Source organism: Anguilla rostrata, chromosome 12 (assembly GCF_018555375.3).
Source record: "Anguilla rostrata isolate EN2019 chromosome 12, ASM1855537v3, whole genome shotgun sequence".
Lineage (NCBI taxonomy): Eukaryota > Metazoa > Chordata > Actinopteri > Anguilliformes > Anguillidae > Anguilla > Anguilla rostrata.
The window spans coordinates 33,117,288-33,131,640 of record NC_057944.1 but is presented as its reverse complement, the minus strand read 5'-3'; the positions used below and the strand labels follow the sequence as shown (position 1 = coordinate 33,131,640).

Below are 14,353 nucleotides of genomic sequence, written 5' to 3'. Positions count from 1 at the left end.
ACAGTATTCTTTCTTTGTGTGTACATCTTACTGTCAGGAAGACATAGAGAGGGTGCGTAATTCACTTCTGAAAATAAGTAGAAGTTTTCCCTGAAATATCTGGTTTTTTATGTTGCAGTATTACGCTCATAATATTATGGCATTGTCTTGTCTCATGATATTCCATCATGGGGAGTTGCTGCATTTGCGAACGTCTCATGTTATATACTAATTTAGTTCTTTAATAGGTATTATTACCTTTTAGGTCAGGTTAGTGCCATGGATTAAACTTCCACTAGTTTACATGGTGAGCCAGTGGACATTATCGTGATAACAGCAATAATGAAGTTATCACCCCTGAACATCAGAGTTATCATTGTCTTCAATTCAGCCTGTTTTGTAAAATACACCATAAGTATTGGGTATACTATAGAGGGAAGAGTGCCCCCTACTGGTTATCTAACCTCACTTCCAGGAGCACCTATGTTTCAAGAAGAGGCCAGCCATGCATAGCATCTGAGATCTTACAGAACTCTATACAACCTCAGTAAAACATTGAGTGATGCTTAACTACTAATTATGGTTTATTTTTTGCATTGGCTGAACATACTCAATAGTCACCATGACTGGTTACTTGGCTTTGATGGAATTAAGGCTATGAAATTACTTAAATATAAATTGCTTATACAGTTCTAATTTTAATTAGATGTGTGTAATCCTTGAACTCTGTGAGTAACTTGGAAATGACATGGCAGTTATACAGTGTCAATCAAAATTCAGACATCAACAAACTGAAGAAAAAAGTTGCACCTGCATCCATTTGCAAAGTAAAAATTGATGACAAAGGTTGATTGAAGCCAGGCGGTTTGAAGTCATATTAAGAGATTACACTGAATTTGTCCACCCGTGGCTGCAGACTGCGTCTGCATTTTTGTTAACCCTTGTAGAAAGAAACGACACAGACCAATAATTCAGTGATTCTGGATGGCCGAATTAACTGCTTGGGAAGCTTTAAACCTTTGGACAAAGTGCAGGGTCACCTCCGTTCTAATCTCGTATTCTCTCTCAGGTTGCGCTGAGTTTTCCCCTCCATGTGAAGGCAGTGGAGGACGGTCTTTAAATAACTCACAGGGGCTAAATCCTTAATCTGGACCACACAGCTTATTGCATCCCTGTAATTTCCAGGAAGAGAAATTTAAACTCTTGATGGGAACAAAGCAAGGTAGTGAACACACACATACACTTACGCACACGCACACACACACACACACACTCATGTACGCACGCACGCACTCACACACACATGCACCCGCGCTCGCCTGCTCGCACATACACACACACACGTTTATATTTACAGTACACATACAGTATATACATATAATAAAGAGATTAATAGACAGGTGCTCCTTGCTTTTTGACTAACTGCTTTGTATGTCCCTTTTTTATGATGACGCATTATATATATACACTCTTTTTCTTTTCTTTTTTTCTTTACAGGTCTGATTCGTCTGCAGGAGCTGATCAAGGCGCCGTCCAGGTACAACATTAAAATCAAAATCCGTCAGCTCCCGACCGGGAACAAGGACGCCCGGCCTCTCCTGAAGGAGATGAAGAAGGGGAAGGAGTTCTACGTGATCTTCGACTGCTCTTACCAGACCGCTGCGGTCATTCTCAAACAGGTGAGTGAAACGCAGTCTGTATCCTGTATCTGTCTCTGTTCACCCGAGGGGGGACGGTGTAGAGCCAGGGGGTCTCCAGTCGGCACCGGATTCAACTAATTAACTTATCGTAGTCTTATTGTGTCTTAATTACTGCTTGTATTTTTTGCACAGACTGCGTTGTTGCTGTTCTCGTTTGTGTTAGTGTTAATCAGTTTAACCTACAGGGTCCAAGTTGAACTATGCGGTTGTTCCCTGCACTTGGAACGGTGCTTCTCTCTAGGGTTTTCGACACACTTGTTCCTGGTTATGGTTATACACTTTGTTGTACGTCGCTCTGGATAAGAGCGTCTGCCAAATGCCTGTAGTGTAATGTAATGTAGTCTTCAATGAAGTTGTTGACGAGTAGAGTCAGGCATCTTAGCAGTGGGCTAAAACAAATACCTGCACCCACAGCAGCCATTAATTAATGTTAACAGTTACATTAGTTAATGCCAATTCATATTTGGATTAAAAATACAGTGCATGTATCATCTCATGTTCACTAATTATAAGTTTATCTTATGTTTTGTTAATGTATACATAATCATGTAACTAATACTTTAGTTAATGTATTTGTTCACTAACTGTATTAGTTAAGTAACTAAATTTCATGCTTATTTAATGTATTTCATACATCATTAATTCATGTTAAAGCCTACATTAATTAATGGCAATTCATGTGACCTTATTGTTAAGTGTCACCAGTATGTTGTACTTTTGTACGATATGTACTTACGTATGTACTATATGCCTGCATGTTATTTTGTAAATACAGAATGCCTATTACTTTTAATCATATTGGTAAAGGATTTAAAATGGCCACCGGAGAGGAAATTAAACGTCTTACTCTGCTTATAACTTTGAATCCCACCTGATATGAAATAGAAAAACAGCCTTGGGTAGCTGAGAAGTAGGTCAGAGTAAATCTTGGGGATTCTTGGATTCCGGGTCTTGTGCATTTTGAAGATAGAAAAGCAGGGGAGTGGGATGGATTTGCATTCTGCCTTCTAACGCTTTTCTTGAAAAGCCTCATTAGGCTCAATTTGCTTTTTCTGAGGCAGAGAGAGTCGCGTGTCCAGGTGTGCTTCCCTAGCGTGTGCGCTAAACGCTAACACACGTCCTGCTGCTGTCAGATCCTCATTTGTGGTGTTTAGCGCTGACGAAAAAAAAAGCTCAGTGACAGCAACCCCAAAGGACAAGACTTGTCTGAATGCTTACGTTTGTCTAAATATGATCTTTACAGAGTACTTCGATACAGAAATAGAACTAACAAATAACAGATTTGCATAAGATACATCAGAACTGTGCTGGAAGCGTTGGCAATCTCTCTGTCCTCACTATAGATGAGGACAGAGAAACCCATTTAGACTACATGCACCGTATGAGAAGGTGCTGTAAACACGTATTGCCGAAAATGCTGAACGACCGGCATAGTTCCTCCATAAAAATGAAAAAAGAGAACTGAAAATGCATAAAAGTGCGCATTGGATGGAGAAAAGCAGACCCTACATGAGCATTTTCACACCATATATTTTTATGCTCTCTTGTGGATGGAAGGCCACTGCATATCATCCATTTGAATGCATCCACGTGGCCCGCAGGTGATTACTCGTTTATATTTCCTTTACATCTCACGCTTGGAGATGCTATCAGTCTCAGGAGCGATATGTTTTTCTTTTTTTTTTTTTTAACCCTGGCAGCGATGAGCCACTTTCCCATGTCTACGGAGAGCCCGTCTCTGGCCAGACGTGTGTACAAATATAAAACCGAGCACTGTGAAGAGCGGGAATAATAGGAAATGGCAGAGGCGTGTTTGGCGGGGGGGGGTATTAAACTGGCATTCGGAGAGTCGTAAGCTCACGCGGAGCACTCAAATCCATAATGAGCACAATCTGTCGAACGCGCCGCGCCGATGCTCCCTACCTGACGGGCCGTCCCGCCGCCGTTTAGCGGATGGACGCGCGATCTGTGAGCCGGTGGATGGGACCGAACCTGGCCCTGCGTGGAAAGTGCTGAAAGCAGCATTCGGTGGGACAGCTGTGTGAAGCCCTGTCTATCGGTTCCTCTCGGGTGTGGCGGCCAACCGAAGCGCTTGTGTCTCATCGCAGCTTTCCGCCGCGGCGTGAAGTGGAAGCCTGACCGTGCCTGTCCGGCCAGCAGCCATTTAAAGAAACGCACGATTGGTCATAGCGTCACCCGGGGATGGGCTGTTCATGTCGCTAGGGTTCTCCCTGTTTCATACTAGCGCAGCAGCGACTCCTTATGGTTCGCCTGTGCTACTGCAGAGGAAGCCCAGTCTGGTGGCACAGTGCTGTTCTGTAGTGTGAAATTATGTGGTGTCTTTTAGAGGTTGCTGCTGTGCTCTGCCAAATTCGCTGGGGATTCTGCCTAAAACTGGATGTTCCAAACTGTGATAAAAACAGGAGAGGTAAAAATGAAAAAATGAGAAACAATAACCATTGTCCTTTCTGCAGATATTGTCCATGGGGATGATGACAGAATACTACCATTTTTTCTTCACTACTCTAGTAAGTACACAGCGTGTATATGTACAGTAAGTGAACAGTGCATGCAAACCTTTATGATATTGCTTTGTGGTATACCATGATATAATCTTTCTCAAAATGGTGTCATTAATATTACAATTAATTTGCTTTGCTCTAAGATTACTTATTGATCCAGCCTAGCAGCATTTCCTTAAAGGAACGTCATCTCTCTTGTCCAGCCAGGCTTCCTGAGCCACAACTGTGCCAAGCTCTGATTTTAGCCTTTGCAAACTCATTTGCCACCCTATTGTGCTTTGTGACCTGTTTTATAAGGGGGAAGGTGGCCCTTCGCAGCCCTTGTTAAGCTCAGTGTTTGAAGAGCCGCATGCTCTCAGAGAATATGATGAGAAGTGAAAAGGTGTGGAAATGTAATGAACAGGGCAGACCATTCAGCTCGACTAGGCTGACAGTGAGTGCTTATACCTGGGCTTCCTTGGGGCCCTGGGCATGCTGGTTTTCTTTGTTACCGGTTGATCAACTAAAGCAGTTTACTCTACAGTTGTCTCACCTCACTGGGTGTATTGACCCTAAATTGGTTGCCGATAATAAGGCAAAAACATGATCAAGCAGATCCTGCTGCCTTCATGGACCAGGGCTGGTCTAGAGAGTGTGGATCTGAATGTAAGCTCCCCAGAAGTAACCTGCACTGAATTTTCCACAGTAATTCGTGTACGCAACTCACTAACCGTTTCCTTGACTCGATTTATGTGATTTATACAGTCCAAAACGTAATAAAATGATCTGTGATATAAAAGCTCTGTTCCGTTGCTGTGACCTTTTTAAACAAACAGACTGCCTGCCTCTTATTCAGTGTCCTGTCCCGTTGCTGTAACCCTTTAAAACAGAGGTGGGGGGTGCTGTGTACCTCTTATTCAGTGTCCTGTCCCATTACTGTAACCCTTTAAAACAGAGGTGGGGAGGGGGGGGGGGCTGCTTGCTCCTTATTCAGTGTCCTGTCCCGTTACTGTAACCCTTTAAACAGAGGGGTGGGGGTGACTGTGTCCTCTTATTCAGTGTCCTGTCCCGTTGCTGTAACCCTTTAAAACAGAGGTGGGGGGTGCTGTGTACCTCTTATTCAGTGTCCTGTCCCGTTGCTGTAACCCTTTAAAACAGAGGTGGGGGGTGCTGTGTACCTCTTATTCAGTGTCCTGTCCCGTTACTGTAACCCTTTAAAACAGAGGTGGGGGCAGGCCTCTTGTTCAGTGTCCTGTCCCATTGCTGTAACCCTTTAGAACAGAGTGGTTGGGGGGCGCTTGATCCGTATTCAGTGTCCGTTCCGTTGCTGAACCCTTAAAACAGAGTGGGTGGGGGGTGGCGTGGGCGTCTGCCCCTGATTCAGTGTCCTGTTCCGTTGTCTGTAACCTCATTTAAAAAGAGTGTGGTCCCTTGTCTTATCAGGTCTGTCCATTGCTGTAAACCCTTTAGAAGAGGTGGGGGGTGACTGTGTGCTCTTATTCAGTTCCTGTCCATTGCTGTAACCCTTTAAAACAGAAGGGGGGGGGTTAGGGTTAGGGTTAGGGTAAGGGGGGGTGGGGGGGAGGGGCTGCTTGCTCCTTATTCAGTGTCCTGTCCCGTTGCTGTAACCCTTTAAAACAGAGGTGGGGGGTGCTGTGTACCTCTTATATTCAGTGTCCTGTCCCGTTGCTGCAGGACCTGTTTGCGTTGGATCTGGAGCCTTACAGATACAGCGGCGTGAACATGACCGGGTTCCGCCTCCTCAACATTGACAATGCACAAGTGGCCTCCGTGGTGGAGAAGTGGTCGATGGAGCGTCTGCAGGCCCCGCCCAAACCCGAGAGCGGACTTCTGGACGACATGATGACGGTTAGAGTTTTCATTCGTCTGTCTGTTCAGTCTCTCAGTTCATTGAGTAGTTCATTATGGTTCCACTTTTACGTTAACAGGCTGTAATAACTGTGTAATTACACTCTTACTGCAAATGTAGGTTGAGTGAAACTGTGGTGTGTATGCATCCTTACATCATAGTTGCTGTAAAAACTATTTGCTTTGGTGCTTCAAGTGTGACTTTCAAAATTAACTGCAGTCAAACCATAATATTTCAAGTGTGAGGTAGCGATCGTAAGTGTGAGCTAGCAAATTATCATCCCAGAGCACAGAATCTTGACCATTCAAACATTCATAGTACATTGTAGGTACTGTGTAACAATATGTGTGTACATGATGGTTCCACTATAGCTACCTTTGCAGTTACAGTGTAACTACACATGTATTTGGGTCACATTTACAATAGCACACAACAAAATGTTCAGTATAAAATCTACTGAAATGGAGCACTTCTAGCTCCAATGCGGTAAATGAAGTCACTATAGAACTCACGTAATAATAATATTATCAAATAATTTTCATTAAAAACCCATTCAGAGTTTTTACAATAACACAGATGGTCCTGTTAACTTATAAAACCAGTGTCCAACAAGGTAATCTCTTCTGTTTGAATTTCAGCGATATTGAAGAAAATTATGATGTGTTGCCCAGTGTTTCAAATTGCTTTCATGATGTCACACAGTATTTAGATTATTTTTGTAACTAAGGTACGAGTCAACGCGGAATTAAGAACATCGGAATTCAGTCCGATATTCTTTGCGGAGAAGAGTTCCGCTCCAGCAGCCTGGTGTGTCAGCTGATCTCATAATGCTTTTTGCGCCGCAGACCGAGGCGGCGCTGATGTATGACGCCGTGTACATGGTCGCCGTGGCGTCGCAGCGGGCCAATCAGATGACCGTGAGCTCCCTGCAGTGCCACAGGCACAAGCCCTGGCGCTTCGGCCCGCGCTTCATGAACATGTTCAAAGAGGTACGTTTGGCGCAGGGGTCCGCCGGGTCTTGGCCTGGAGAACCTCAGAGTCCATTGGGTGTTTTTCCACCTTAAAATAAGGGGCCAGTGATTTGAGACATTTGGACTGAGAAGGCTGGGGAGTTGAGTTTTACTATGTAATCGACTGCCTTCATTTGTCAATTAAGTGCTGAGTATCGACATAATCCAGCACATCCTGTGCTCCCCTGGGTAAGGGGTCTGCGGTTTAGCTGGTGATTCACTGCCCTGTCTTCTCAATGCACCCCATCTCCGTAAACTGCTCCCGCACAGATTCAGTCTACAGTATGAGGACGGCTAGTCTCAAGACCAAAATATCAAAGTGTTTTTTGTAAGTACAGAGTATAAAAATTTGAAGAAAAAATAAATTCCTTTTCTTGTGCTGAATAAATGATTGCGGAAGGGGGGCCATGACGGCATATTGAGGTATTTTCAGGACAGTAACACTGAAATCCCAAATCCTCTCAAACTAATTCACTTGGGTGAAGCATCGCATCGTAAGTCAACCCTTTTCCCCACGTCTGGGTTGAAAGCCGTTGCCTGCCCGGGCTGTTCATCAAATGAATAATGGGCTTTAAATGAGTCCGCGGAAGCGTATTACGCAGTAATATTTCAAGCCCAGCCATGTTCCAAACATCCATAAATGCGTTTCCAGCCTTCTGTGCTCTGGATGGCTGACAATGGCGGTTCTCTGGCCGCACCGCATAGCTGCCAATGTGGAGTGAGCGGAGTCCAGCGCTGTCCAAGTAACAGAGACTGGTGTATCTAACACTCTGGTCCAAGCAGGGCTCTTCTGTTCAAGTAACAGAGTCTAGAGTATCTAAGAGTCTGGAGTATCTAACACTCTGGTCCAAGCAGGGCTCTTATGTCCAAGTAACAGAGTCTGGAGTATCTAACACAGCAAGCAGCTTATACATACAGAGCTTGGAGGCAGTATAGCAAACGGTGACCAAAGTCTATGGCAAATCCAGGAAAATCAACAGGGGGTTTGGGGGGCGAGGTCGGAATTACTTGAAGTGAAATTACTGCGCTTCAGTTTAATTAATCGATGCCGGTTTGATTGAGACGGCCTACGCCGGACGCAGTGATTACGACTCGCTCGGCCTCCTCGTTTCCTTCCTCCGTTAAAGCGGGAGAGGGAGGGATGAGCTGCTTAATGAAAGAGAGAAAGGGAATGAGTCGGGTTCCGGGGGTGACAGCATGCAGGGTCAAAGGCCACTGACTGGTCCCTGAATCACAGCTCTTATCTTCCCAAGCTGATAAGTATCCGCGCAGGCCAAGCTGTGTTGGAAACGTTTTTGTAATTCAAGGCTCAGTGCTGGCTCTCAATAAATTGCACACTGGGGCAGTGCAGTGGTTAGAGGGGTGGGCTTGTAACCGCCTGGGTTGCTGGTTTGACTCCCAAGTGGGGCACCTCTAGGGCACTTTTGAGCACTGCACTTCACCTGAAATATGTCATTGATTTCCAGCCTGTTAAATAGGTAATAAGCCAGATGTGTGATTCTTGTTTATCAGACAATTGCTGCAGTATTGGATTTTAATAGCACACGCTTTTGCCATGTGTTCACTTAAATAGTCCAATTGTTTCTCTGCTGTTGGGTTCCTGATATGAAATGTAATAATGCTTGCTGTTCTAAATTACAAAATTGTGAAAGTCGTTAGCCAGTGCCTTTCTTAAAGCGTTTAAATTTATTCTGTGGCTTGAAAAATGTGCGTTCACATCTTCTTTACAGTAGACTGTGTTTCATTTACAGCCAGCTGTACTTCTCCATACCTCAGTTTGATACATGTTCTCTGTGCCGGTGTCATGAAGAGTCCTTCTCCACTTTATTGCTTGCATGTTTATTATTGATAACTGTCCAATGACAGGACAGATAGCCCTGGGCACCCGCTTCAGTGTTTGCTCTGTCGTCGAGGGTGGGACGAGGGGGGGGGGGGGTGTTGGGTGGTGGGTGGTTGGGGGGGACCATTAAGTCCAGAATCACCTCTGGCACTGCAGACTTTATTGTTGCTCTTTATTTTAATCATACTTTAAGGCCTGGAAGGGAGATAGACTTCATAATGATGTAGATTACTCTCGCTCCTGAGTGATTACACACCGACGCCTGCTCTCGCTGCTGGTGGCTGAGAAAGGTGTGGAATTGTGTTGAGAGTGGCACAGTCCAGTGCCTCTGGAACCCCCTGCCCTTAGAGCCTTGACAGCACAGCTGTCAGAAAACCTATGGCCGTCACCACACACACACAAAGAAGAAGAAGGCTCTAGTGGGATAATCGTTCTGGATAGTGTGCGGTAACTGAATTCCTGGGATTAGAATTACGCACATAATGTTTATATAATGGCATGTCTGGTTAGGAGTTAAACGCAAAATAATTGTTTGTGAGAAGTTAGGCTGTGGTGTAAATTCTGTCACATTTTTGTAATTAAAATGTAGTGTATTTGAACTCCCGCTGGAGATAAGGTGCATAACGGTTAATACAATTTTATTCAGTGGTTTACAGCAGGGGAAACAGATATGTGGGTGGAAAAAAAAGTGATAAATAGGAAAATTTGTTTTTCACCCAGGCAAAGGGTTTTTGATTGAAGGCTTGAAGTGGTCTCTTTGGCATTTCTCCTTTTAGATTTGCAAATGATTGATTACGTGGAGGCTGCCTTTTGCAAAGACAATTTCTCACCATACGGCTAAGTCCTGGAGCCCTCCCCGTCCAAACTAATGAACATTTAAGCTGACGGAGTGATACGGCAGAGCAGACTCCATTATGGCCGGCATTAACAATCTGAGAACTAATCCGACTTCTCTCTGAGCAGTTTCCGGCCCCAGACCTCAGGGAACCAAAACTAGCAAGGAAAGCTGGACCCCCAACCAGACCCCCACAATATCCAGAACCCGAAGTCACGTTTATAGACCCCAAAGAGCTTAGAGTTGTGGATGGGTCTCCCTTAGGTGTCCTTGGATTGATTTTCTGAAAAATATTAAATGCTTTTATAATTAATGAAAATATGATAGATTGTAACGTTAATAGAGTAATGAATCAATACATGTAATTAGGGCCACCGGTTTGTCTACCCTTGTTTTTGCACATGGTACTTCAGTCCTCTGCTGTCTAGAGGTCGTGATAGCCTCGTGGCCAGCCAAACAGTTGTCCCATTTGCACCACCTCAATATCTCTAAGTTGATAAAGTAATTGCTACTAATTAAGCACAGACGATGATTGACAATGATGATTGACAACGATGTTTGCAAGCAACACTTTGTGTTAAATTGAGTTTGATGATTTCCTACTGTGGACATGCTGCAGTATTTTTAAATGTTGTCGAGGGGAATGTCAGGTTTTGTTAGAAGTAGTGGTAAACGGCCAAATAAAAAATGAGAGCAGTTGAAACTATGTATGGCATGCCATAATGCATATCTGAAATGAAATTAATGTAGATTTAATTTAGATTCAAACATGAGAAGGTAACAAAGGCAAAATTAACTCCAATGTAAGTTGTATGACCGATTCCATTGCTTTCTTCCATTTCCTAATTCATTGCATATTTTCTTTGCTTCTGTGAGATTTAGCCCCCTGTCTGCGGTAAGATTTGGTGCCCTATCTGAGGTGAGATTTGGCGCCCTATTTGGGATGTGGCTGATGGAGAATGAACGCCTGACTCCCTCCACCTGTCTCCCCCTCGCCCACCCGCCCCCCCCTTCCCACCCTTGTCTCCACCCAGGCTCAGTGGAACGGCCTGACGGGACTTATAGTCATAAACAAGACGGACGGCCTGCGGAAGGAGTTTGACTTGGACGTCATCAGTCTCAAGGAGGACGGCATGGAAAAGGTAACCGGCACATTTCCTGTTAACCAGGGTGCATGCTGGGAAAAAATTACACAGAGTAAATTTATATTTTGTGGGCATTTTACATGTATGCATTGCAGCACATCCTTTACAAAGAATAAATGAATAAATTAATTTTAAAAAATAATAATGTGTTTCTCAAAGCCATTTTGCACATGAGGTTGCGTACAGCCACTGGTGTACATATTAAATGTATTGCATAGTATTTTTTTCTAGTCATTTCAGTTTTTAAAATAGAAAACCCAACATTTTGACAAAGTGTGCCTGCCTGCTGCAGTTGAATTGTGGAATGACATCACTCCATTCATATTCTTCTCCCCCCTCTTTCGCAAAGACGTCTGTCGAGGGCACTAACCGCCTAAATAAAGTGTGGAAAAAGGTTTGTAAAGTGGCCCCCCGCAGTGGTATCTTTCGTGTGATTGTTGTGTTTCCCCCACGGCCGAAAGAAAAAACCCCCCTCCCCCTCCCCCTCCCCCTCCCTTCTGTCTCTCCCTTCCCCTGCTAATCTCCAATGGAGACAGGGGCGCAGGGCAACAGCTTCCCGTGTTGTTGCTACCGTGTGACACCTCAACGACCGCATCACTCAGGGAAGAGCCCCCGTTTGTCACGGAGGACTCCGCTAAGCCGCTGACGGATGTTCAGATAACGCCGCGAACGGCGTTTTTTTTTTTTTTTCTTCTTCTTTTCCGCGCGACGGATGAGCGCGTCCGTTACTGTGAGGGGAAACGGCTGCTGAACAGACGCATTAAACGCGCGTTTATGGCCCGGTTAATGAAAGTACAATAACACGGCGATGAGGAGGCAGATGCTCCTCTCTCTCACCCTCTGACCTGTTTTCTCCTGACATTCTTAAGAGAGAAACCTCTGTGATTGCTGGAGTCAATCAGCTCCCTCGCTGATTGTTTTCTTCACACGGATGCATCGGTAATGCTTCCCTTCACAGTCCCCTAAGTACTCTGTATTTACCAGGTAAATATGCGGTAAGAAATAGCACATAATTGGATAATTACCACTCAGAAAAAAAATAGGTAAATGCTAAGAATCCAACACTGAAATACCTACTTTCTAAAGAGGTGTTTCCAAGAAAGTGTTATCTGAATTCCTAGGGTGTATACAATTATATTCAGGCTATAACCAACCTAAACCTTTGATAAGGTAGTCACTTGTAGGTAATAGAGGAGGTCTTTCAGTTTTAGTATTTTCCTGTTTTTTCAAGTGGCATTTATACAATTGTGTGCTATTCTTACCACATAGTTACCGATGCAGCCACTGCGCCCCATTCATTGCCACAGAATACAGTAATTCCATCCATCCATTTTCTGTACCCGCTCATCCTGGGCAGGGTCACGTGGGGTGCTGGAGCATATCCCAGCATGCATTGGGCGAGAGGCAGGAATATGCCCTGGACTGGCCGCGAATCTATCGCAGGGCACACACACTGTTCACACACACACTCATGCCTATGAGCAATTTAGAATCTCCGGTTAGCCTACCTGCATGTCTTTGGTCCGTGGGAGAAAACTGAAGCACCCAGAGGAAACCAGAATACAGTAGTCAATACAGGTCTAAAATGCACCAAGCTGTTAGAATAATTCTCCAGTATGCATTTGTCAGGTTAGCTTCATGTCTATGAACTTTAAAACTGATTATTTCCTAGGGAGTAAAAATCACACTGATACTTCAAATACTCAATGGTCTTCAGCTGTCAAACACTGCTGTCATTTGAGCTGATGCTAGTGGATCTTTCATTGTACTTAAGAAATACATCTGTATTTGCCTTAAGTTACCAATTTTAATAACTTGCCTTAAGTTACTAAATTTTGAAGAATAAACAAATTGGCCCTGTTAAAAAGGCATGAAATTGTGACGTGCCACAGGATTTTTTATGAAAGGGATAAGAACAAAATATTTAATTGCACCTCCATCCCTATAATAACTCATGTAAATGTATTGTAACAGACATAACAAAACTGAACAATGCAACACAGCTTAATACATGGTTCAGACTGTGTTTAAGAAATAACTGAACATAGAAGATCTTTCTCCAAGCTCCCAAACAGGATGGTTCTGCATCTGAACCCGTTTGCCATTTGAATACATATACATATGGTGCATTTTGCTATTGACTCTGAAGTTACTGAGAAACTGCTGATTTTTCCAGTTAACTCCTTTAGCCCCTGGGTGAGTGTCCCGTGGGTGAGATCATGGTCTGTTCTCAGTGCTTTTTTCCTCTCTCATTTCTCTAACTGATCACAGGAATTTAGAACTCCAGAGTCCAGAGTTTGGGAATAACGGATGGAGTTTGAATGGGAAATCAATCTCAATCAAACCAGAGTTCGTAATGCAAACAAGAAAAAGCGTTAATCCATTTTACTCTTATCCTTTATGGATGTGGATTTAATGTTGTTCATAATTGCAATGTCTGGTTGAGTCTCAGTATGTGTTTACGCATTCTTCCAAGACACGGTGTATATATTATTTGTTGAAGCGTGTGAAAAGGGGGGTTGTGTTTAAACCTCTGGTGCTGTTCATTCTCATAAGCAATCCACTTTGGTAAAAGGTGTGTGGTTGTATTTTTCATGTTGTTTATTTTTTTTACCTGAAATTTGAAATTCATTTTACCGGTACAGCATATATGTATTGACTTAACCTCCCCAAATGTTTGTGATCACTTTTTAAAGAAGAGGTACAACACTTATAAGTGATTGTTGGTAAGATCTAGAAAGTGTAAAATTAGAGTTTTGACTTTTTTAAAGTTCATGGCAGGGGGCTTTATGGTTGCTAGGCATGCTGGGAGATGGTAGTGCTCTCTTGAAGATTGACCTCTGGGACATGCGGTTCCCCGCTCGGCTCGGCGAAATAGAGAACCCGCTTTATTAATTTAACTTTAGCAGAGTTTTTGGCGTATATCAGTGATCAAATGTACTCTGACGGAGCGAAATTAACATTTAACTATGAACAGACCCATTCCCGAGTCCTCTTTACACACCATCGCCTCTTTAAATATAGTAAATTAAGTCTAGTACAATAGTTCATCGTACATTGGTATGAATACTGACATGTTACTCTTTCTGCACTTGGAGCTCTGCTTTGGTAGTATTTATATGAGTTTGTTTTAGACATGAAAGTGTTATATGTTTGCTATAGTTCTAGTTTCAGGTTTACACTGCCGCACACAACAAAGGGTTACACAGAACTTCCTTTATAATTTCATATTATGTGTTACTTGTGTTTTTTTGTGCTTTTTCTTGATGGTCGTTGACCTTCACGGTCGGTGTGTTAAGACATGGTTCTTGGGATTGCGTTATAGATTGGAGTCTGGAACTCCAACGGTGGCCTTAACTTGACTGACAGCAACAAGGAAAAGTCCACAAACGTCACGGATTCCATGGCGAACAGAACTCTGGTGGTCACCACTATTCTGGTAAGAATGAGTGGACAGAAGCATGCTTATATTT

The 14,353-nt window shown here is 43.6% G+C and overlaps 1 protein-coding gene across 4 annotated transcripts in view; it reads left to right on the top strand.

The window, feature by feature from the left end:
- The window catches only part of LOC135235928 (glutamate receptor ionotropic, kainate 1), a 54,229-nt gene that overhangs the window by 26,200 nt on the left and 13,676 nt on the right, over positions 1 to 14,353 (top strand). For 2 of the 4 annotated variants that reach the window (XM_064301991.1, XM_064301990.1), the window contains exons 4-10: positions 1,477 to 1,658; positions 4,154 to 4,207; positions 5,876 to 6,049; positions 6,896 to 7,039; positions 10,770 to 10,877; positions 11,230 to 11,274; positions 14,206 to 14,319. In XM_064301991.1, coding sequence (XP_064158061.1) covers positions 1,477 to 1,658; positions 4,154 to 4,207; positions 5,876 to 6,049; positions 6,896 to 7,039; positions 10,770 to 10,877; positions 11,230 to 11,274; positions 14,206 to 14,319 — 821 coding nt within the window. The remainder of the gene's footprint in view (positions 1 to 1,476; positions 1,659 to 4,153; positions 4,208 to 5,875; positions 6,050 to 6,895; positions 7,040 to 10,769; positions 10,878 to 11,229; positions 11,275 to 14,205; positions 14,320 to 14,353) is intronic. The other 2 variants (XM_064301992.1, XM_064301993.1) reach the window with 1 other exon arrangement.